We start from the raw sequence: 23,872 nt of genomic DNA, 5'->3' as shown, positions 1-23,872 counted from the left end.
CCTAAGCAGCAGCTATTAGAGATCCCCAGATCCTTCGGGACTTTTGACCTCCATGGATGAATTTCGGGGTTATAGCAACTAATCGGAAACCGGCCCGCGGACTACTACTGCTGCTGTAGGATTCGGAGCCATGATGGACCTGTTTCGATTTTTTTTGTTTTTCTTTTTTGCCCCCGCAAATACGGTCTGACTGACTCGTGGACATTCTCGTTTGTTCCAGGGGACGATTTACGCCCCAAAAGAACCAGCTTATGAATTTACTGATATCTTAGTAAGTACTAGAACTATCTTCCATCGCCTTTTTATTTCGTAACCATAACAAACTAAAAGCTACCTCTCTGGGTGTCATAGATACACACTACTGACAACGCCAGTCTAGGACGTGTACATGTACATACGTCCAGAGGGCCCACCAGTACAGTACTACCAGTCCGATTAGGGTCTTCTCTCTATAGCATAACCAACATCTGGTAATAAAGTACATGCTACAACGATAGGCCGAGTGAGACGCGCGGCACACACGCTCCTAAAAAGAGGGAATTCGAGAGATTAATTCCTACCCTGTCCTACCTGACCAACCACTCTAGCACGGGCACGTCAGATCATAACATTGACTTGACAGCTTCCGAGATGCAACCGTCCGTCTGTCCGTCTCCTTCCCCAGACTGCTGCTACCCGTGGACGCGTCGCCCTCCCCCTTCCCCCTACATTCTTTGATAATGTATGTTATAGAAAAATGCCGATGATGGGGATGGGGATGTGACGCTGCGCATAGATACATACATACATACAGGAAGGAGCATTGCACTGCATTATTTGCATGTGCATGTTGCATCATGGTCTGTTTTTTTTCTCGTTTTGTGGTGTTTAAAAAAGCAAAATCCAGAGAAGAGCAGAGAAGAGAGAACCATCGGGTCGGGTTGACCCCCAGTCCACCAACCCCGTCAGCCCAGCCACAACACAACCTGCATGAAGTGCTGCTATTCCGGGAATTCCGATAGGCGCAATCGTGTACAGCATGTGGCCTGTGCGACAGGATGTCTGTGTGTTATGTTGTGTCGTGTTTTTATTTTTGCGGGCTGCTATTTTTGTTTGCTTGAGAAAAGAAAGATAAGGGCTTACCTTGCCTACCTAGTTTTTTTTGAGGACCGGGACCGGGGATATGTATGGACGGAACGGAGATGGCGGGGATCTTTTTTCATCCGATGGATTGGATTGTAATCCAGACAGACAGACAGACAGACAGGAAGAAAGATAAGACCCTCCGTGGTTCCTTTTCTGCGGGGCCCCCTGGACAGACAGATGTGGATGATTTGTAAATCTGTTGGCTGTCTGTCTGTCTGTATGTATGCTACGATGGAGCGGGGAGCGGGGAGATCGGATCGGGGAGATGGTGAGCAGAGAGAATGAGGGGGGAGGGGGAGGGGAAGGGAAAAAAAGGGCCTGAATGTCGTCGTCGTTACTTTGCTGACCTGCTAGTTTGCATCATCTGAACAGGACCCGGTTGGTTGCTTCTGCGTCTACCTGAGGATTGAAAAAAAGCATGCTTAGTGAGCAGGCTAGGAACGGAGGCTTCTCGGAGAAGCCGCCCAGTTTCACTTTCAGGGGATCAATTGAGACGGGTTTCGTGTTGCGGGTGTTAGGATTGCCGTCGGGGCAAGAAGGGAGGGTCATTCTGGATGTTCTAGTTCTGGTTTGGGGAGGATTGCGCTGTGGCTGAGCATGTTCTCCAATGGGTCCAGTCACGGTCGTATATGGTATGTGAGTAATAGTGTAGTGACTGATACTCAAGTGAGGTAGAGAGAGACCTATTCATCATTCCCAAGAGAGGTCTCGATTCAGACCGATAGTTAGAGCCATCTTTTTCCTTGGAGAGAACAGAAATGAAATGCTAGTTTCTTGCATAGCATTTTTTTTCCTAACAAGATATTTTAATATAGCTGATTAGTAAGAAACTGTAACTGTAGAATTGCGTATGGGGTTTGGATAATGGACTTGGTGTCCGTCCATCCATCCATTCATATGATAGTAAACTTGCCAGTTTCAGACAAATAATATTTTCTTGGAACGTTTCATCCATCACAAGACTCATGAGAGATAGGTTTCCTTTCTCCAGTCTGATATGAGTTCTGGATCTTCAAGTGATCAATTCAATCTGTATCATGTAAGCAAGCATTAAAGACAGAAGGAAAGTTATGTAGCGACATTGATCATTGGCAGGCTTGACCTGCTAGGTAGCAAATAAAACAGGCAAGAAAGTGCAAAGAGAATATCATGCATGTTGTTTACGTTGGAAAGCGAGATGTATCATCCGTGCAGGAGGTATAGGTAATTGGACTATATAAGCTATAGCACAAGTTCATTTAGGAAAAGCAGATAGTCGACCTAAGGTTGAAAAATGCAGGTCAACAGAGGTTATAGGTTAATTGCTCAGTTGAAGGCATGTTTTGAAAGAAATAGATGTGCTAGCTGGTATTTGCTCACGTGTATAGAGCGTAGGAATGGCGAGGAGGTGAGATATGTTCTTACTCTTGAAGAAATGGGAGTTTCTGGATGGGAGGATAGACGTTGTAGTTGTTGACGTAACTAGGTAGTAGATAGCAAAGTGAAATGAGAGACATCTCCATGTATGTGCAGGATATCCTTGTATTCCTTCTTCGTTACACCGAATAATGAAAATATGCTCGAAAGAGGGAGTATCGTTAATGAAGCTGGTGATACAATTGTACCACGAACCAAATATCTAACGACTAGAACTTCAAAATGCAATTGAAACAGCTGGCTTTTCACCAGGTAAGTTTTGGAATGAGATGTCTTTAGCGTCCACACCATATTTTTGATGAACAACACCGAGAAATAGTGACGTATGTGGCGGTTTGGTTCGCCTCTCGACATGTGGTGGTATGAGGACTGAAATCGAAAAAGTGTTAGGTACCTTCTTAGAAGAGAGAGATGAAAGAGCATGAAGGAATATCCTCTAGCAGAGAATAGACGTAATCACGAAGGACCCACAAGCCCCAGGGCTAATTGGATATCTAAGAGGTGCGCGAGTGCCCATTCTCGACCGGCATCAATGGCGTAGAATAGTCCAATCCAGGGACCTTAAGGGCCTTGTAGTGCAACAACCAGAATAATATGAGAGTGTTGCCGTTTCCTCGTGTAGACGGAGGATCCGAGAGGGCACCTGCTGGTAAATAAAATCAGATGAATTCTTTGGAGTAAAAAAAGGGGCTGCTCCAGCTTCTTAGAAATGTCCAGCAACATCGATTAATGCCCGTACAGACGGGAAAAGGAATAGCGAATGTAGCCCGCCATTGTTTCCCGCCCAAGAGAGAATCGTAAATAAGTCTCATCTTGCTAGAAGAGCGCAGAAAGTTGCTGAAGTCATGGTAGTTAGGTTGTGTGCCATCCGTAAGAACGCGATAGGAGACTGATAGTCATTGGCAATGGCCTTCTGATAGCGTAAAGCATAACTCCAGTCATCACATTTTTGAAATCGAGAATTCTGCGTGAGACCAGCGGAGCTGCGCAATAATCAAAGTCATATTTTGAAAAAGAATATCCTCAAGCGATAGAAAGCGGAAGCTGTTTTCTCTAGAAAGCAGCGGACTCCGTTGCCCTCCTAATCAATTCCAGAGCGAATACAATCGACAGTAGAACAGAAAAAGGATAAGGAGAACCATAAGCTGATAATTAAGAGAAGTGAAGGGCCCTCATTTCTTCCCGGCGAAGAGTCTATTAGCATGGCTAGAACTCTCATTGTCGACTGTCCCTTCGCAGTACTTTATTGCTCCTCATGTCAGGCTGTAATGTGCTTTCCTCTCTTCAGGAAAAAGATCCACCACATCGGATGACCAGCTGATATGTCAATTGGACGAGCTGACTCGGATCATTCGCTTAATCTCTTCATATTTGTCGCGCTGGTTTGGCAAGCGGAATTTCTCTTCTCTGATGCGCAACCAGAAATAAATAAAGGAGATGAAGGCAATATTGAATCGGCTTAGGACGATGGTAATTTCAGCACTCAGAATCCAACACCGTCGATTGGAAACATAAATAAGGGAAATCAATCATTTGAGATCGTAGCTGAGAACTATGCTCAGTTATGCGGAAAGAGAAGGTGCGTAGAAGGGTATCTCATTGGTCTGTCAAGTCTTTTGGAAGCGCGGCCAGTCCTGCAGTTCCAAGTGTAAGTCAGTAGCCTGACGTGACCTGCGTTTTCCGTTGTGCCTTTTTAGAGCGTTCCTTAGAAAATTCTGATACTTCGTATCTACCAGATACATATTATGAAATCATTTTCAAGTCATGGGTGAAACAATATTTATAAAATGACGCGGGGAAGTTGTTCTTGGCTCTCCTTAGCCTGGCTTCACGGCAGTTCTCCCCAGATTTCTCCACTTTTTGGTCGTCTTCTTCAGATGAAAGGGATCCTGCATGTCGATGAGGCTTCCCTCTGATGAGTGATCAGTTGAGCCAAGATGTTGGACGTGGGTTCATGCATGGAAGGCGGGCAGAACCCAGAGAAGCCGGGCAGGATCTGCACTTGTACTCCGTGCCATATGTAAGGGGCCAACAGGGGTTAGGGTGACATTTGGAAATGCAAAACCACGCAACAATTGGCAAGCAGGCTGCCTCCCGTCCTATATACTGTAGTCAATTTTTCAACCAAGGCATGGACGAGCCATCAGAGAACGATCCTGCAGCAATATCGGGACTCCGCACTGCCTCTCCAAGGACAAGTGGGGAGAACGGAAGAAACGGCAAGAAGTAGAGGCACTGAGCAATCAACTATTTTTTAAGAACCACATCGTGGAGGCGATGGAAGCCGGAGATTGGAGGGTGACTGGGGTTCGTGGCCTAGGACAAGTCGAGAATTGCGGCTGAGCCCCAAAGCATGCATCGTTCGGGGGGGGGGGGGGTCTTGAACAATTCCGTGGTGTCAAGTTGGATAAGTATGATGGAGTACCTATTTATCAATACCTCGTGGGAGAATAGGAGAATTCAGCACAGAGACGCAAGAAATGCTAGTTAAAACACAGCAGAAATGCTCCGGGAGACACGAGGGAGTGCAAGTATCAGCCATCTTTCGTATCTGTATCGTGTGTTTCACCGGAATTCGGTGACGGAACGATGACAGAACGTGCCCGATATGGAAAGCTGCGGCCTTATCTCTGGCAAATTGTATGCGCGAATCGACTTTTTCGGGCCGTCCGCCGCTGCCGAAACGGTATGCAACCCGTACGGTACTGTCATATCCCACCACCAACAGGGACTCTTTGAGCTTCCAGGTCATGGCATCACTTACTCGGTTTCTTCCTGTCTGGATATGAACTTTGTTGCGACACGATTTTTGTTCTCTTGTGGATGATGCTGATCTGATCTGGTCTGGTCTGGTCAATCCGTTCGATCCCGTCGGAGTCGCCGTATGAACCAGAGGACCAGACCGCCGTCGACTCCACCGAGCCCTATCTCCATCCTCGACCGCCGACGGCTCTGAGAGCTCACTACCGGAGAGACTTTTCGCGGTAGCCTTCGCTAGCCGAAGCTTTCATCATCTCCAATAACTATCTGCATTTTTGGTCACAGCTTGCGACTCCGATTGGCAACTCTCAGATCTCATCCGTCCGCTTTCTGGAGGCCCCACGGCCACCCCGACCGCATTTACTCCGAGTTACATGCTTGCCGGAGCAGCGCTTCTCTGAACTCTGCGCTCTGCTCCTCCGCAATCGCCAACTAATGAATTATGCCCGAGTGGATGTGATACGCGAGCTTTCCACTGTCGCATTCCGTTTTGCAAAGAGAGATCTTACATGAACATGAAGACTGGGGCCATCTTGGAGTTGTATATCAGTAGAACTTCTCGGTCTGCGCGTACGGCCCCGCCAGAGAGAAATGGTAGCACAACTTCGGTCCCTGTCGCATATTCGTTATGTTGAATTCCGCTTCTCATCCTCCTGAACCTCCATCCTCCTTGGGCACGAAGAGACCTCACGCTTCCGATGAACCGTCGTCCGTTCAACCCCACTCGTCACCGCCGTCGTTGCAGTATCCGCCTCGCGATGGTCCAGGCGCACAGCGTCACCGTCCTAATGCCCACGCCTCTCGTTCTCCACTGACTACCTTCTCACCGGCGATGTCCGCTGCGAATCTTACCGGCGGAAGCTCGAGCACTTTCCGCAATGTCTCCGCCTGCAATCGCTGTCGTTTGCGCAAGAACCGCTGTGATCAACGTCTCCCCCGGTGTCTGTCCTGTGAGAAAGCCGGAGTTCGATGCGTCGGATATGATCCCATTACGAAGAGAGAGATACCTCGAAGCTACGTCTATTTCCTGGAGGCGCGTGTTGCATACTTGGAGAGGCTATTGAGGGACAATGGCATTGAATTCAAAGAGGCTGTCGCCTTCGAAGGCGAGGAGGGCATTGAAGGAGCAGGAGGGACCAATAATGCAAATACGCAGTCTGTCAGCTCTGGGAATTCTGCTGCGGACGGTACATCTCCAACGAATGAAAAATTGGCCACACTGAAGACAGAGAAGGACGACAACTCCATTGGCCGGGTCGATACAAGGCAAGACAGTCGAAATCGCGCGGGTAAGGACGCGGATCGTGAAAGAAGAGACGAGGAGAGACTAGACAGCTTAGTATCAAACATTGGGATGGTGTCCGTTCAAGGAACTTCGGATACTCGCTATCTTGGATCTACGTCAGGAATCTCTTTCGCTAGGGTGGTCTTCGCAGCCGTGAAAAGTTCAGTCTCGGGGAACGTATCCGACCGTGGCACTGCCAATCCCAGTGAGCGCCTGCGACAGAGCGCGACGGGGACCGCTGGGAGTACAATGCGAGACTCTTTCTTTGGGTTGCAGACCAGGCCAATGATGAAATGCGCGGAATTTCCGGATCGGGACCTTGCACAGAAGTTAGTTGAGCTTTATTTTGAGCATGCAAATCCTCAGATGCCGATCCTTCACCGGGGAGATTTTATGGAGCTCTTTGATCGAGCGTATTCAACGGATGAAAAGAACCTCTCTGCCCGCGATCTTTACGTCCTAAACATCGTCTTTGCAATCGGTGCGGGCATCATATATGAAGGGAAAAGTTCTACGCAGGGTGAAGGAAAACAACGAGGCCCTGCTAGATCACCGTCCTCGAAAAGGCAAAGAATATTAGGTCATCAGTACCAGCCGGAAGAGTATCACGCATCTGCAATCGTTCATTTGGAGTCATTTCTCGGTTCATCCTCTAGTGATGGCCATGGTGGCCTAGAGGAACTGCAAGCGGTTCTGCTGCTGGCTGGCTTTGCTCTGCTTCGGCCTGTCGCCCCTGGGCTATGGTATATTGTTGGTGTTGCTGTGCGGCTGGCCATCGATTTGGGTCTCCATTACGAAGATGGGACTGGTATTGACTCGATTGGGGAGGAAGACATTCGTCCGCCAGTCAAAGGTGAGGATAGCAGGCAATTAAAAATCGATCCCCGTGAGCGTGGACGTAGGGAATGGGTACGTGACTTTCGAAGACGTCTTTGGTGGTGTGTCTACAGCTTCGACCGTCTCGTCAGCACTTGCGTTGGTCGGCCGTTCGGTATAACCGACCAAGTAATTACCACGGAATTTCCATCCTTGTTGGATGATAAATATATCACCAAGGCTGGCTTTGTTACACCCCCGAAGGATGCACCGAGCTATAAGCATGTAGCTCACCACTATCTCAAATTACGGCTTCTCCAGTCGGAAATCCAACAAGTCCTTCAATACCAACAAGCACGTATTACGAGGCAAGCGGGAAAGAATAGCAGAAATACGTATATGCACACCAGGCTTCCATCTCCTTTTCTACAAGGGTTCGATTCTTTCCATTCATGGCGGAAAGACGTTCATCGACGACTTGCAGAGTGGATAGACTCGGCACCCACGCGGGAAAAGACGGGCGTGCAGTTTTCTCTGGAATTCCTTGAGCTAAACTATTGGCAAGCCTTGATTATGCTTTATCGACAAGGTTTGACGGTTCCTGCTCCATTGGCGGGAGAGCTGACTCCCGCGGACGATGTGTCGAGCCCATCGTTCTCAAATGTAGAAGAGCCCGAAGATGAAGATGATATCTACTTGAACATTGCGGAAGCTGGACAGAAAATACTTCGGATCTATCGCCAATTGCACCTTGTTCGCCTTGTGAACTATACATACCTGGCAACCCATCACCTGTTCATGGCGGGTAAGCTTGCCCTTTGCGAGTCTTTCCTAGGAAATCGAAGCTCACTATCGCAGGTATCTCGTTCTTATATGCAATATGGCATTCACCCGTCGTCCGAAGTCGCTTGGTAAGTCGTCTTGCTGTGGAAAAGGTCAGAGATAGCAACTTACGGCCTCTAGACGCTCGATGAAGTTGATTTCACGGTTCTTGCGGCCACCTCTGTTCTTGAGGACCTGATGGAGAAATGCCCTCCTGCAGAAGCATGTCGGGACGCTTTTGACCGGATGAGTAAGGCCACCGTTCAGATGTGTCTCTCAACAACGGGCTTTGGGTCGCAAGCTGGACCCCTCGGAAGAGGCATTGGGGCACCTATCTCACGACCACCGTCGTCCCCGTACTCGGTCAATCCAAGATTGAGACAGAGAAGTGAACCGACGGACCATCAGCAACATTCGACCCAGAGCCAGCCACAAGAGCAAGCGCAGTTGCGGCAGTCACGACCTGTCCCCAGATTCGATATGAACCTGAGAGATATATTCGACGGTGGAAGTCCTCCCAGTGTTAAGAGACCGCGGCAGTCTTACGACCAGTCTGGATACTCCAGACGGCCAACCGTCGATTTCAAACAGGAAGTTCCAAGGCAACATCAGCAAAATGCACAATACATGCAATCCTACAACCACTACGACACCTCTAGCCCCCAACAGCAGCAGTATTATTACGCCAATTCCCCACAAAGCGCTTCTTCCGGAAGTGCCCCTCAAAACTTCAGTCAGCCGCCCCAGGTCACAGAGTCAGAGAATCTTACTGCTCCCGGTTCAGACTTTCTGAATTTTGCCACCGGTGGTGGTCAGAACATCGATTTTGGATTCGGTAGCAACACTGACTACACTATGTTCATGCCTTCGTTTGGACAAGGCGGTGGTCAGGGAACTGGCCTTGATCTGGGATTCGGCATGGCGGTCGATTTCCAGCACGACTGGAGTGAAGGAACTGATTACAACATGTTTGGAGACTACTTTTTCAGCGGTGCCGGAGGTGCAAACAATGGAACCTAGCCCTTTGAAAGGATCTTGTTTGCGAAAGTGTCATCCGAATTTTCTCATACGTAAAGGTGTCTGGTGCGGTTTAGCGTCTCAAGCAAATCTCTGTTTTCTTCCCTGCTATATCTTTCGGAATCGGTATCCTTGGGACATTCTATTCTTTTTTCTTGGATTGCTATGGAATGTAACGGCCACTTACGATGAACGAACAGACTTGGATTTGTGTCTTCCTAGGCAAAAAGGGAGGGAAACGATGTCGCAAAATTCGCTGTGTTCATATTTTGTCCCTGTTGATTCTTATTTCTTGGGTATATCCATCTCCTTATTCCCCATTGCGCATTTTCTCTTGACACATATTTTTGCTCTTACCTCCGTTTGTTGCCATATCATTATCCTTCCGGGATGTGTTATACGATATTATACTTCTGGGTCAAATATTTTAGGTATTCTTGGTCTATTTTCGACGTGTTGAATAGCTAGTATCTATACCGGCACTTGTCTAGTACAGCAAGACAGACAACTGGCTGCGATTCAAGCAGGTTAGTCGAACCCGGCTGGCTGGCATGCCTTGAGGCCTCGCAATCACGGTCTGGCTGTAAAGCCAACAGCCGAAGCGCACAAAACTCTTTGGTAAGCGGGCTCTTGAGCGGTCAAAGGACGGACGTTTTACGCACAGAAAGGAGATATATTGGATAAATAAATGGGCTTTGAGACACCAGTCAGAGTACGAAATTACAAAGGGACAAAGCATACGCTCCGGTCGTCTTGTTTTTGTTGCCGTGCATTGTGCTATAATCTCACAGAACTCCAGCCATTGATGCGCCCATTATGCAACAATTCTTGCTTCCTGGCTATCTGCCACTCGCGGCAACCTCCTCGAGCGACTGGTTGCTTCTTCTGCCGCAGTGCCAACGGGCATCCGGAGAGTTGGTTGGGCAGCAAGGCGTAGCAACAGGAATACCAGGACGCCCGTAGCTTGGTAGGAAGAGCAACAGCGCCAGGCTGTAGCTGGCATAGAGGTGACACATCAACTCAAGAGCAACAAAGCAATTGCGCGTCCTCGTCGTCATACTTAGAGAGCTCCAAGATGAGCACGGCGAGCGCAGCAGATATGTCGAACGGCCAAGGCGGAGAGGCACGCGCGGGCGTCATCCGCACGGCTCCATTCAGTCGTCCAGGCAGCGTGTGGGACCGACCAGATCGAAAAAGCAAAACAATCACCGCCGTCACCAAAGCTGAACACAACAACGGGCCCTTTGTTGTCCGGTGGGAGGCTCCCCTCGTCTCCCTTTGATTTGCCAATCACCGCGCCTCGGACAACTCACACAGAGCGCTATCACGGAGCTCGCGCGACCCTATCTCTCTTCCGCGGTGCTCGCCCCGCTGTCCGCCGCAGCAGCTCATCCTGTCCGGCCTTCTCTCAGCCAGACCCCCGGTCTTCATCGTTCAAGTTCCCAGTCCCTCTCTGCGCCGATCACAGTGAGTCCGACAGTGCGAGATCTCTGCTCCACTATACTACTGGTGCTGTCGCCGGCGTCCTCCACGGTCTCCCCCGCACGCCCACCGTCCAACGTCTCTCTTTCCCTGCCAGGGGAAAGACCGTGCCAACACTGCCCTGTGGCCCTGCATCGTTCATATCTGGTTAGGGGAAAGCTTGGGCTTCGGTGTCGTGTACTGTACTCTGGTGTCTGAAAGTTAGCGGCGGACTCTCGACGTGCAGATAGCCTTCTGCCTGTGGTGGCCTGCTTGGGCTCCATTTGGACAAGGTACAGTAACTTTCTCTTTCCTTTCACTTGAGAGCCTTGCCACAGCCCTAAGGCCTCCGGCCCTTGCATCTGCGCCTCACTTTGGTCACTCTTTTCTCCTGATTTTGCCTTTCACCCTTGGGCGGTAGTTGGCGAAGGAAGCTGCCTAGGGCTCACTCACTCACTCCCATCCGTCTTGTGTTTATGATATTAATTGCGGCTGAGAGTGGTTCAACTGACAAAGAACTCATGTGCAGTTTTTGAGGCTTATCACACGGCGTTAAATCTTACGACACCTTTATAGGCTAGCCCAAGTAGCCTGCGTTTGATTGACTTCACAGTCCCCACCTGAAAACTCACACTGTCCCTCGTTTGAGGCCATTGAAAGAGCATTGGTTTACTGGAGGAAAAATACGGGTTGATCTGAAAGGAGACATTCGTTTTTTTGCTTATCCCTGGATTTTGGCCGTTTCCAGAAGTTGGATAGCTCTCCTGCCTTGTTCCCGAAGTCGATGACAGGTCATGCATGACAACCATACTGCTTGTTGAATCTGGAATACTCCCCTGCGCTGCTTGAAGGACTCAGAAGGGTCCCCCCTCCACCGTCACGATGGTGAAAGCAGACGTGCGTAGAGATTACTACGCCGATCTGGGACTCACTCCCAGTGCGGAGACCGAGGAGATCAAGAAGCAGTTTAGGAAACTTGGTGAGTCTACGGTCAGCCGTTGCTTTGGCGGACAGCAAGTGGCTAACTGAAACGCTTTTCTTAACAGCCCTAAAGTATCATCCTGACCGAAATCCGGGAAGAGAGGCTGAATTTAACGCAAAGTTCCAAGCAATTCAGGCAGCCCATGAGATTCTCAGTGACCCTCAGCAGCGATTGAAGTATGACACCGACAGGCTTCGTGCTGGTTACGGAAAGCTCTATGGCCCTCCAAAGACAAATGCTACCCGCCAGCCCAACACAGCCAGCTATGCTCATCCCACCTCCACGCGAACACAGACATCTTCCAAGCCAGGATTTCCTCCGCGTCCCTCATCATATCATGCCCCTCCGTCAGCGGGCGCTCAGCGATATGCAAGCTATGCGAGAGCTGCCCCTCAGCAGCCCTGGGAGAAGATGCATGACGATTCCCAGACGCGGGCTGATGCATTTCGCGGATTCCAGGAAATGAAAGGTAACTCGAGCATGCCTAGCTGGGCCAGTTTTGATCCTCGGATGGGTAGGACCACCTTTCAGTCTGGTAGGACAACGCCAAACGCTACGCCAACAGGACAATCCAAGAAGTCCGCGTATGAACATGTCAATTCAAACCACAAACAGACAGCGGCTCCCAGAGGGCAGACACCGTTTGGAAACGTCCGGTCTCAGTCGACCAAGAAAAAGAACGGGTTTGACCCGGGAAATCCAGGGGGTGATGAACCAATGGCCCGGAACACCTCTGCTTATTCTAGCTCGAGAGCCGAGCGTCCGTTCTTCGAGCCCGCACCATCGCCGACAGCAAAGAAAAAGACTGCGGCGGAGCAGGAGGACTCCCCTATCCCGGGATTCGAAAGGCTGAGCACCCGATATGCAACCACTGGGGGAGAAAAGACGTATTTTTCAAGTGCTGGACTGGGCCGCTCCACAAGCGTTCGAGACACTCCTGGCAGTCCCAAGCCTCGTTCGCGGACCAACCCGCCCAGCCCGACGGCTCCTCAGACTGGTAGACACCATAGTGCGAGCCCCAAACTGAAGACAGATCATAATCGGGGATTCTCATCCGATGTTACATCTAGTGACGAAGACGACGACGAGGACGACGACGAAGGGGCACCACGTGCCAAACCAAAGGCCACACCCAAGAGTCGACTACGTCCAAACCAAAAATTCTCCGACTTCCACACCCAGAACGACTGGAATCGCGGAACCGGTGAGCACTCTTCAGCCTGGCCGAACATTGCCGGTTTATGGACCCCATCACGTCCGCGGAGCCGCTTTGATGAATCAAGACCGTGGACCTATCACGAATACATGGACTACCGTACTGACAATGAGGATTATGAAGGTCATGACTCAGACAGCGCCGCATATCCAAATGGTTCACATCGAACCGCAGACCCTGCAACCTCACAGCAACCGGAAACCCAAGGTAAAGCCGCAAAGAACGGCGAAACTGAAGGATTTAAGACCCAATTCAACCTGTATGGCTCAACCCCTAACCCCTGTACCCGTAAATGGTCGGAAAAATGGGGATTCTCTTCCCCGAGGACTGATCAGAATGAGCCTCGCCGTAAACCACCGTATTGGGCCTATCCCTCGAGCGTAATGGCTCCCGATACGTCGCCCAAGCGGTTCAAAGTTGCGGGAAAGGAACGACGAGCAGCTCCTAAGGCGGAAGAGATCCTTGCATCTATTCACCGAGTTAAATTTTCGATCAACGAGTCTGCACATGGAGACCCGAAGGCTGACTCTGACGCACTTTACAGCTTCGAGGGATCATCGACTGCCAGCGCATCCCCGAACGGAGAGTTTAAAAGCCGGAGCCATGAAAACCTGCGCACTACTTTTTCTGCGAGCGACTGGCAAGGCACTTTCCAAGGCGCCGCAGAATTCTTCGCACCAGCGCCATCAGGTAAGGATCAGGGAACACGAGCATCGCGGCGGGTATCCCCTACCCGTGGCCGAACCGCGACAAGACAAGGGTCCGGCTCGCAGTCGAAACCGACAGCGACGAGTCAGGACTCGGCGCGTACTCCGTTTCCCTCACAGCAGCAGCCGACGCCGTTTATAAATGCCACGTTTTCAGCGGATAGTTGGGCAGAACAGCTGAAGACCGCCACTTTCACGATGCCGTTCCCCGATGGCACCCCACAGCAGGCAAACATTCGTCGCGCGAGAAGCCCCAGGAAACAATCGAGGCCTCCAGTCAAGCGTACAACGGCCAGTGTTTCAACTGAAGCGGAGGAAGCAAAGATAACCATCGATGGTAGTGGGGATGAGTCGGCAAAGAACGTTCCCGGGGATGGGGAAGCGATGGACATCGATGAAGAGCTTCCTTCTAAGACGGATGTACCTCAGACGAATGGTGCTACTTCTAATACTACGGGAAGTGCTCATACAAATGGGCCGAGACTTGTATCGGTAGAGCCAAACCGACCGGAGTGGCGAGCAGGCGCTAGAGAGGACCCAACGACTCAAGATGCTGCGGCATCATCTGCACCTAAGGAGCCATCGTCCAACAGTGGTGCGAAGACAAATGGCGTCAATAGTAGCAGTAACCTTTTCAACCTGAAGAAACTGAGCAACGTGACTCCCTTTACAGCGACGAACAACGTCGGTATCGAGGACTTGAACGATATCCACGCGAACCTTCCATTCGAGTCACGTCCTAATCAGCATGGCACCCGGCGTCCTGTCCGTCCTCGCGAGCTCGACTGCCCCAATCCCCCGAAACGTCCTCTCCGGCCACCTCTGGTGCCTGCTGCTCCTGGTTCACAACAGATGGTCCTACCACGTAAGGCGTGGGAGCGCTACGTGACGGAGATGAACGCATACATGCGCGAGTGGAACGAGTTTAACCGTCGGATGCTGCGGCACTTTACTGCACGGCAGGAGGCAGTGGAGACCGGACTGTCCCCGGTGTGGATCAGTGCAGTGGGCGACTCTACGCGGCTCAATATCGATGGTGAAGACGGGAAAGGGGACGATACAGATAACGGTGACGAGAACCTTGTCCCCGGAAAGCCCACCGGAGGCTTCAGCGCGTACCTCCGCGGAGTCGAGGAGGACTTCAAGGTCCGCGAGCACTGGGACGTGGCATGGGAAAGACATCGGGAATGCATTTTGGAGTTAGGGGACATGCGGGAATGGATTCGGAACGGCGGGAAGGTGGTCTAGTGAAATTGGATACCAGCATAGCATGTAAAACCACAGAGGTGCATGTGAGCATGGTTTTGGCGTCGGGCGCATGGACGACCTGGACTGGAGGCTATCTATGATTCTCTTCTTGTTTTGTGTACCATAATAATACCCGCGTGTGTTGTAGCTGTGGACACGTCTGGTTGGGATTATAAAATGGACAGATCTCTTTCGCTGCCCTAGCCCTGAGCCCTGAGCCCTAAGCGCGGGGATGCGGCATGACCCCGCCGAGAAGCCGCCGGACCCCGCCGTGCGCATCGCCGAAAAGGAACATCATCACTGGATCTCGTCCATCTCTGCGCCCCCAATTGACTCATCTCGTCGCTGAGTCTAGGCCTCGGTCCTCGTGAAGTCTCGCCCCCGCACTTCTTCTGTGAGTAGCGTCGAGAAGAGTTCTTTTTGCGCCCGCCTGAACTGACTCCCGTCTTCCCGCCGCAGCATCTTGATACCCTCTCTCTCTCGCTTTTCCCGAACCGGAGAACACGAAAGCCATTGACGCGTGTTGAAAAGTATCTGGATCGAGATTCTGTCTGATTTATTATAACCCCGCTACTCGAGAACCGGAAGAGAAAACACGAAAGGCAGTAACGTGACTGGGTCGCTTTTTCCAGAACCGAAACCAAGATGGTCACCATTGTACTGGGTAGTCAGTGGGGAGATGAAGGTGGGGATTTCCCCGGAGTTATTGATTATTCAGTCTTTCGTTTTGGGATGGTTTTGCTGATTCAGACTTTTTGCACCTGAGCAGGAAAGGGGAAGATCACCGACCTTCTGTCGCAGAAGGCGACGCTGTGCTGTCGCACTGCTGGCGGTCATAGTGAGTCAACCTGATGTCCCGTCTATTTTATTTATCTCCCAAGACTCTGGGTACAAATAAGCAGCAAGATAAAAGACTGAGCGGTTGATTTGTTTTTTCTCTTTTTATTTGAAAGATGCCGGCCACACCATCGTCCACGACAACGTGACCTACGACTTCCACATCCTCCCCTCGGGTCTCGTCTCCCCGACCTGCATCAACCTCATCGGCGCGGGCACCGTCGTTCATGTCCCTAGCTTCTTCAAGGAACTGGCCGCCCTGGAGGAGAAAGGTCTGACGACCGCCAGCAAGCGCATCTTCATCTCCGACCGCGCGCACGTCTGCTTCGACCTGCACTCCGTCGTCGATGGCCTCGAGGAGGCACGGCTCGGCGGCCGCAAGGTGGGCACCACGGGTAAGGGTATCGGCCCGTGCTACAGTGACAAGGCGGCCCGGAGGGGTGTTCGGATGGGGGAGATGCTGGATGAGGAAGTCTTTGAGAGGAAGCTCCGCAGCCTGGATGCTGGGTACAGGGCCCGGTTTGGCGAGCTGGACTACGACGTCCAGGAGGAGATTGACCGGTTCAAGGTGAGCAACGTCTTCTTCTAATCTGGCTCGTATACATTCGATATCTCTGCTAATATTGATAAAACTACGAACAGACCTACCGCGAAAAACTCAGACCCTTCATTGTCGACCAACTCTCCTTCCTGCAGAAATACAAAGACTGCCCCGACACCCTCGTCGAGGGCGCCAACGCCCTCATGCTCGACCTCGACCACGGCACCTACCCCTACGTGACGTCCTCCTCGACCGGCCTGGGCGGCGCCGTCCAAGGCCTCTCGATCAACCCGACCCGCATCACCTCCATCATCGGCGTCGTCAAAGCCTACACGACCCGCGTCGGATCGGGTCCCTTCCCGTCCGAACAGCTCAACGAGATCGGTGACAAGCTGCAAAGCGTGGGCAAGGAATTTGGCGTCACGACCGGCCGCCGTCGCCGGTGCGGCTGGTTCGACCTCGTCCTGGCCCGCTACTCCCACGCCATCAACCACTACACGGCCCTGAACCTGACCAAGCTCGATGTCCTCGACGACTTCGACGAGATCAAGGTCGCGGTCGCGTACATCCTTCCGGACGGCACCCGCCACGAGTACTCGTACCCCGGCGACGCCAACGTCTTGGAGAAGGTGCAGGTCGAGTACGTCACTCTGCCTGGTTGGAAGAGCAACACGATGGGCGTGACCAGGTGGGAGGATCTGCCAGCCAATGCGCGCGCGTACGTCGAGTTCATTGAGCGCGAGCTGGGTGGTGTGCCCGTGAAGTGGATCGGTACCGGTCCCGCGAGAGAGCACATGATTATTCGGGAGTAAAAAAAACATGAAGTAAAATACACTCCTGCATTGGATGCATGTTTTCTTTTTTTTGTGACCCTTTTGAGAATTTTAGGTGATGGGCAGGAGTAAAGATTTTTTTTCTTTCTTTCCCCTCTATCTACATAGAGAGAGACAGCTATAGAGACATGGTTCAGGATGGACCTTATTCTTTTTGACATTCATATATCTAGTTATCTAGCATTGCTTTTTTCTATCCACGATATCATTGCTTTTTTTTTCTTCTTCAGAGATCTGATCTTGTTCTGGCCTGTTCAACCACCGTCAGTTAAGTTCATATGTGTGACTTTTCTTCTTTTTGCTGTTTAATTCCCATTCTATTTTATTCTCCCCCCCCCCCCCCCCCTTCCTGATCTTCTTCCCTTGCACCAGGTGTGCATGCATGGGAGAGAAATAGAAAGAGACTTAGAAAAGAAGAGAAGGGAAACAAAATAAAAATCAAAAAAAGAGGTTTGTGTGTGTGATAATATTACCAGCTAACTCGATCAAATGAACCAAACCAAGCAAAATGAACAAGGTCTTTTTGGGGGTATAAGAAGAAGAAGGCGCTTTGCATGTACATACATAACATAATATAGACCTTTATCTTAGCCCTGACTAGACTAGACTAGCTGCAGAGAAAAGAAGAGATAGAAAAGAAATCATCGCAACTCCAACAGAGTTGGAGTAACGTAGGGTAGTAGAAAACCTGCAAAAGAAAATTTGTGTCGTCACCTTAGTTTCAACAGGCTCATATATCTATATCTATCCCTGGTAGATGTACTGCATAGACGTATAGACGTACAGATAGATCGTCTAGATTAAAAGAGGAGATGATATTGACCTATACACAATTTCCCTTGAGACCCGACACCATTTTTTCCAATATGTACTCGTACATAAGACTCATAAAAAAGATTCAAGTGGGTAAGCTTTTTGTGGACAAGAGGACTGGGAAACAACATCAGGGGAATCATCAAGAGATGTGATGAATGAAGAAGACATGACCCCAGTGAACCGAAACAAATATCGTAACAGAACATAACAAAGAAGAAAAAGGTCTAGAAAGAACCAAGCCCCGTATCATATCAGAAGATAGATCAAGAGAGGAGACCGCAAAACACACGCAACAAGGACGCCGTCTCTATCGAAGCGGAAGCTTTCTTCTGTAAAGACAACGCGGTCGACATTCATCCCATCTCAATGCTTAATGCAAAAAGGGACATGAAGATAGGTTTGAGAACGACACGGTCGAACGTTAGAGAAAAAGCAAAAAGCCGGATCCCCAATCAAACGCCGTCCAATATGCACGTTGGTTGCTTGCTTGCTTCCTGTCCAAAGGAGCAATCAATCCCTACTACCTAAATGGGTGCGGTCAGTACTCGCCCTCATCTCTCGATCCCCGGCGTTCACGGTCCATGTACCGACCGCTGTCACGACGGGATTCGAAAGAGTCGAACCTGCGCCGTCCGCTGGCCCTGCCGTACGACAGGTTGTCGTTGTCCCTGAAGGGGTTGTTTCTGACACGGCCGCGCCCCATCCAGGGAGCGTCATCACGACCACTCCGGTCTCCTCGGATGGGACGAGAGTCACTGCCGCTGTTGACACCTGGGACACCTCTGAGGCCGAGCTTACTAGCCACCTCCGGAGAAATATGCGGTGGCTCGGGCAGGCCGTATCCATAGGTGGCGAGGTCGTTCAGCGCCTGCATCATCTTTGCCTTCCTCTCGAAGACTCCGATCAGCACGCCAATATGGGACCTGTACGACTCGGTCTTGACCTCGGCCGGGACCCGCTTCATCGCCGCGGAAACCTGACTGAGAGTCTCGGCAACAGATTGAGGGAGTTCCTGAGACTCGGCAGTCATGTCGACCACAGCTGTTTGGAGAGAGGTGTCTTTCTCGATTGGGAGGTCGCCGAGCTTCAAGCGGAAGTCACCCTGTTCACCAGGGTGAACGAAAATCCACCCTTCTCCTTCCTTGTTCGCTCGCGCAGTGCGTCCCAGGCGGTGGATATAGGACTCCCTATCACGAGAGACGCCAACCTGAATAACGTGGGTAACGTTGGGGAAGTCCATTCCACGAGCCGTGACGTCGGAAGAGAGCATAAGGCCAGAGCGCGCATTCCGGAAGGAATCAGAGTTCTTGGTTCTCTTACCCTGAGTAAGGCGCGAGTGCATCTCAGTTATGAACATCCGACCTAGCGGGTGTCCGCTGCGGCGATCACTGGGATCATTGAGCAGTCCTCTGAAAGCCTCGTACGCAAGGGTGACTTGCGCTGTCGAATTGAAGTAGGCAATGGCTTTGAAAGGTGGAAGGTTAGGGTCCTCCCTCTGCTTAGCGAGGTAATTCTTGGTCAGCTCGAGAAGGGCGGGCAGTGAATTCTCCAAGCCGTTAATGCGGACGACCTTCTGCGGAACCCTCAGGTGGGTTGGCGCTTCGTCTTCCTTGACGGTCTTGACAAATTTGAAATTTGGCTTCATGGTCCTTCGGACCACGCTCATGACCTCCCGCGGCACAGTGGCAGAGAACAGGAGAGTCTGACGATCCACCTTCATGGGATCGGGAAGGTAGGTTTGGATCTCCATGATCTCCGGGGCGAAGCCCTGATCGAGGAGGCGATCAGCCTCATCCAGAACAAGCGCGCTCAGCTTTGGTGCCTTGACGCCGCTCGACGAGTCCGAAAGGATATCCTTCAGGCGTCCTGGAGTTCCAACGAGGAGATGACAACCCTCCATCTGGATACGTTTAAGCCCTTCCTGCTTCCTCGTACCGCCCACGGCAGTCTGCACAACGACACCGGTCCCCTGAGCGAGCTTCCTGGCCTCCATAGCAATTTGTTCGGCGAGCTCACGGGTGGGGGAGATGACGATAGCACGGATGTCTGCGGGCGTGCTCCACTTACTAGCAGAGCGCTTCTCGAGAGATGGATCCTTGAAGATATTCTGCAAGACGGGGACAAGGAACGCAAGAGTCTTTCCGGTACCGGTCTTTGCCTGGGCCAGACTGTAGATTACGGGAAATATCAGCATCCATGACTGGAGAACAGAAGTCAAGAATGCATCTTTCAGACCTTTGGAGGCCATGAAAGTTTCTTTAAAAAAAATTCAGATTGAAACGGGAAAAGAGAAAGCAAGTACATACACATCGTCTCCCTTCAAAGTCTCATGAATAGTCATACTCTGAACGTCGGTCATGGTCGTGATATTCATCTTCTGCGTAATATTGTAGATGATCTTCGGGCTGACCAAATCCTGGTCCGCCAATTCCTGGAACTGGGTGATACGCTCTTCACCAGACAGTGCCGACCCATTCGCCTGCGCCTGCGCCTGCGCGGCGGCACCGGAGCCGGTGGCAGCATATCTGAAAGCAGGAGAATAGTGCAGTGCACGGAAGGTCGTCAGGGAAGATATGGCAGACGGCTTCTGACATTTCACCAGCTGCGCGGTCGCCCTGGAGGGGATTGAGCGGGGAGCACAAGCGCGGAGGGCTTGTGCGAGGCCCTGTCGACGAACAGCGCCCAACATTTTGAATTGTGGGATTCAAAAACAAGACCGGATGAGAAGATTGAAAGATCCGGCTTGAGGAAGCAGGAGAGAAGAAAAAAAAAGGATAAGGGAGGAGAGTTGAAGATGGGAGGAGGAAGAGGGAGATGCGGCGGCGATAAAAAGTCGAGCTCCGAAGAAAACTTCGGACGGTCCAGACTCGGTTTGGCGAACGCGGAACTAGAGCCGCCGTCGCCGTTGTCTGCGATAAGCACTGGCAAGCAATCTCTGCCTTCGCCACTGCAGAGATTTTTTTTTCCTCTCTCTGTTTCTGAGACGTATATGATGTCTGGACTGTCTTTGTCTGCAAGGTCTACTGTGCCTTTTTCCCACGTGTTTTCGCTGACAAACAGGCTTTGGCAAAGCTGCCCCTCTCAAGCTTGAGATCAGCTCCGAAATTTTTCATACTCACATCGTCGTTCTAGAATACGATACTATTCATTGATAGCCCCGCTCCGGGCCCAATGCGAGACAATTGCAGCATTACGACTGTCTTTTGTGGGCTGATCACGCACCAAGATGGCATACCCAGCGTATAGATCAGGATGAACGCTACAGAGAATAAGCCAAAAGAAATAGACCTATGGATTTCCTCCCCTCCTCCCTTCAATTCAGATAATCCCCATTAGTCTCCTGGTGGATGACATCAAACAGCGGCTTCGCGCTGAACCAGCCTGCTCTGGGAGTGCCCACAGACTTGTACGTGAACGCGGCGTCCTCGTCGCTGATTTTGATCGTCTCGCCTCCACGGCCAGCCGCCGCAGCGTCCGCCATCAGCTGCGCGTGGCAGCACTTCTCCAGGCTGACGAACCAGAAGATGGTCTCCTCGATGGTCTGCCCGACCGTCAGGAGACCGTGGTTCTGCAGCAGCGCGGCCTTCTTGTTCCCGAGGGCTTTGGCGATGTTCTTCCCTTCCTCCTCGGCGAGGACGATGCCGTTGAATTGTTTGTAGACGACGTGGTCCTGGGAGGGTGGATATCCGTCAGCATTCCTATACAAATCGGGATTGAGACACTGAATGGGGATGGGGGAGGAAGGTTCATATGGAACTCACATTGTAAAATGCGCAGGAATCCTGAGTGATAATATCCAGCGGCCTTCCCAACGCACAGAACGAGCGTCCATAGATACTATGACTGTGCGCCGCACAGTTGACCTCCGGCCGCGCGGCGTGGATCGCCGCATGGATCATGTACGCCGCGGCATTGAGCAGCCTGCAAGGGCCGCCGGCGATGACCTGCCCGTCATGGTCGACCTGGATGAGATCGGACGCCTTGATCTGGGAGAAGGCGACGCCGAAGGGGTTGACCCAGAAGGTGGACGGGTCAACGGGGTCGCGCAGCGTGATGTGGCCCGCGACGCCTTCGTCAAAGCCATACTTGCCGAAGATGCGGAATGCGGCGGCCAGTCGGCCCTTCAGGTACTCGCGCTCCTTGTATTTGTCCTCGAAGACCGGCGGCTTGGGGAAGGCCATCTTGACTTTGGCCTTCTCTGCCGCGGCCTCCTGTGACTGCTGCGAGGACGATGCCGCGCCGTTGGAAGACGTGCCATTGGAGGTGAGATCGTCGGTGGCAGATGGGGGAGCCATGGTGCCTTGTATATAGATACCTAGGGGAAAGGCGGTGTGGGCCTGCTCGATATTTAGAATGATGGAAATGAATCAAATTTCTGTCAAAAAAAAGTCCCAGGAAGGCTTGATATAAGACTTATCAAACCACCCCTTACTCCCAACTATTATCACCTGTCTGCTCAAAAGCGACTGACAAGCAAGCAGCCCTAGAAGAAAGACTGGGGGGTGGGACAGCTGGCAAGAGTGGAGAAAATAGATATGATGATAAACTACGATTCCCAATCGATCAACCGATCTCAAGCGGGGTCCGGCAAAAATCGATGCGGTTCATTCATTCATTATCAATTCGTAAGCGAACCCCGTGCGGGACCGATCGTTCGAACCACTTAGTTCTCGAACGGATCCAGGATCAAACGTGTAGGGCGCGATCTGTCAAACGAACCGGATCTACAGTATCTTCATTCGCTCTTTGTGCGGGGATTTCCCCTGCGATAGCCGAGATGGGCGTAATTTGCCAAACCTACCTAATTCTATGCACGTTTTCCTGGCTGTGTAGTCTGGGAGATACGGACAGTTCTCCGTACTCCTTCTATGCCCTTTTGTAAAATTGGGGATGATGAATATTTATTAACCATGTACATCCTGGAACACGAGCATTCAGGACGCGCTGAAACACAAATATCGCTACGCAGTCAGGCCGAGGAGAAATACCGCAGGGAGACGGACAATCTCCGAGAGTTATTGCATGAAAAAAAGTCAACCCAGGAAAAGTCACATCAAAGAAATAACGAAGTAGCGGTTCGAAACCGACTGAGTATATAGGTCGACGAGGTAGCCATCCCATGGCCAACTATCCAAGAGGTATCAAACTTTCAATCAAAAAAAAAAAGGAAATAAATCAACCTAAACAAGGAGACACAATGCGAATGTTCTTTGGCGTCGACATCATTCATGTGAATAACGACCGATATGAAAAATATCGATTTAAAACTGAGGGTACGTCATTCCCTGCGGTGGCTGGTAGCCTGGAGCCTCTTGAACAATACGGCGCTGGGCCTCCTTCTCCTCCTGTACGAGACCGCAGCAGGGACAGCACCAACTTCTCATGCAGTCTCCACAGCAGGAGCCCTCAATGCCGTAGCGCTCACGCATTTCACCTCTCTTTATCGTCTGGAGTACCCAGCTGGCACCGCAGTAACCCAGACACAACCACAGACAGCACTGCCAGGAAAAATTAATGTCAGATATATCCTCTTCTTAGGACCCAGATCCTCGATGCACTGGGGAACACGTACGTCGCCGTTACAATAGCTAAAGTTCTTAAGGGAAGGATCCTTCATTCGAGCTTGGGTCTTGCCGAAGAGAAAGCATGGTAGGCACCAACCACATAAGCCTGTAATAAAGTATTAAAGTTAGCAGGTCAAGGTTCTAAACTTTAGTGAACAGAACAAAGTATCTGGAAAGTCCATACATGTATCCGCAGGACTACAGCAGTCCCAGAACGAGCTGGACCATTTGCTACTAGACGCCTGCTGGGCTGGAAGTGGAGCGCCAGGTGGAGGGCCTTGAAGCGGCACCTGTACACCAGGGTCTGCCATGGGAGGACCCTGTATGTATCCCTGAGGAGGATATGTGGGAGCAGCGTCGGCCTTCTCTGCCATTGTGACGGACTGCGACGATGAAGTAGACCAAAGCGGGTAACGGAGCGAATGC

At 51.2% G+C, this 23,872-nt stretch overlaps 6 protein-coding genes across 6 annotated transcripts; 3 read left to right on the top strand and 3 right to left on the bottom strand.

Moving 5' to 3' along the window:
• Positions 1–5,929: 5,929 nt before the first annotated feature.
• VTN00DRAFT_9411 (uncharacterized protein) lies at positions 5,930–9,244 on the top strand (the record flags this gene model as incomplete). Its single annotated transcript, XM_069436369.1, has 3 exons — positions 5,930–8,207; positions 8,261–8,313; positions 8,366–9,244. The coding sequence occupies 3 exons, from the start codon at positions 5,930–5,932 to the stop codon at positions 9,242–9,244; spliced, it is 3,210 nt and encodes a 1,069-aa protein (XP_069284996.1).
• Positions 9,245–11,584: 2,340 nt separating this feature from the next.
• VTN00DRAFT_9410 (uncharacterized protein) lies at positions 11,585–14,855 on the top strand (the record flags this gene model as incomplete). The annotated part of the gene is made up of 2 exons (XM_069436368.1): positions 11,585–11,681; positions 11,749–14,855. The coding sequence occupies 2 exons, from the start codon at positions 11,585–11,587 to the stop codon at positions 14,853–14,855; spliced, it is 3,204 nt and encodes a 1,067-aa protein (XP_069284995.1).
• Positions 14,856–15,500: 645 nt separating this feature from the next.
• VTN00DRAFT_9409 (uncharacterized protein) lies at positions 15,501–17,045 on the top strand (the record flags this gene model as incomplete). The annotated part of the gene is made up of 4 exons (XM_069436366.1): positions 15,501–15,540; positions 15,625–15,693; positions 15,809–16,260; positions 16,335–17,045. The coding sequence occupies 4 exons, from the start codon at positions 15,501–15,503 to the stop codon at positions 17,043–17,045; spliced, it is 1,272 nt and encodes a 423-aa protein (XP_069284994.1).
• Positions 17,046–18,420: 1,375 nt separating this feature from the next.
• VTN00DRAFT_9408 (uncharacterized protein) lies at positions 18,421–20,571 on the bottom strand (the record flags this gene model as incomplete). The annotated part of the gene is made up of 2 exons (XM_069436365.1): positions 18,421–20,050; positions 20,189–20,571. The coding sequence occupies 2 exons, from the start codon at positions 20,569–20,571 to the stop codon at positions 18,421–18,423; spliced, it is 2,013 nt and encodes a 670-aa protein (XP_069284993.1).
• A 624-nt stretch (positions 20,572–21,195) lies between these two features.
• VTN00DRAFT_9407 (uncharacterized protein) lies at positions 21,196–22,177 on the bottom strand (the record flags this gene model as incomplete). The annotated part of the gene is made up of 2 exons (XM_069436364.1): positions 21,196–21,552; positions 21,644–22,177. The coding sequence occupies 2 exons, from the start codon at positions 22,175–22,177 to the stop codon at positions 21,196–21,198; spliced, it is 891 nt and encodes a 296-aa protein (XP_069284992.1).
• A 966-nt stretch (positions 22,178–23,143) lies between these two features.
• On the bottom strand, positions 23,144–23,820 carry VTN00DRAFT_9406 (uncharacterized protein; the record flags this gene model as incomplete). The annotated part of the gene is made up of 3 exons (XM_069436363.1): positions 23,144–23,380; positions 23,455–23,552; positions 23,631–23,820. The coding sequence occupies 3 exons, from the start codon at positions 23,818–23,820 to the stop codon at positions 23,144–23,146; spliced, it is 525 nt and encodes a 174-aa protein (XP_069284991.1).
• Positions 23,821–23,872: the final 52 nt, after the last annotated feature.

Source organism: Thermoascus crustaceus (assembly GCF_041956765.1).
Source record: "Thermoascus crustaceus strain CBS 181.67 unplaced genomic scaffold VTN00scaffold_7, whole genome shotgun sequence".
NCBI classification, from domain to species: domain Eukaryota; kingdom Fungi; phylum Ascomycota; class Eurotiomycetes; order Eurotiales; family Thermoascaceae; genus Thermoascus; species Thermoascus crustaceus.
This window is presented reverse-complemented; position numbering and strand designations above follow the sequence as displayed.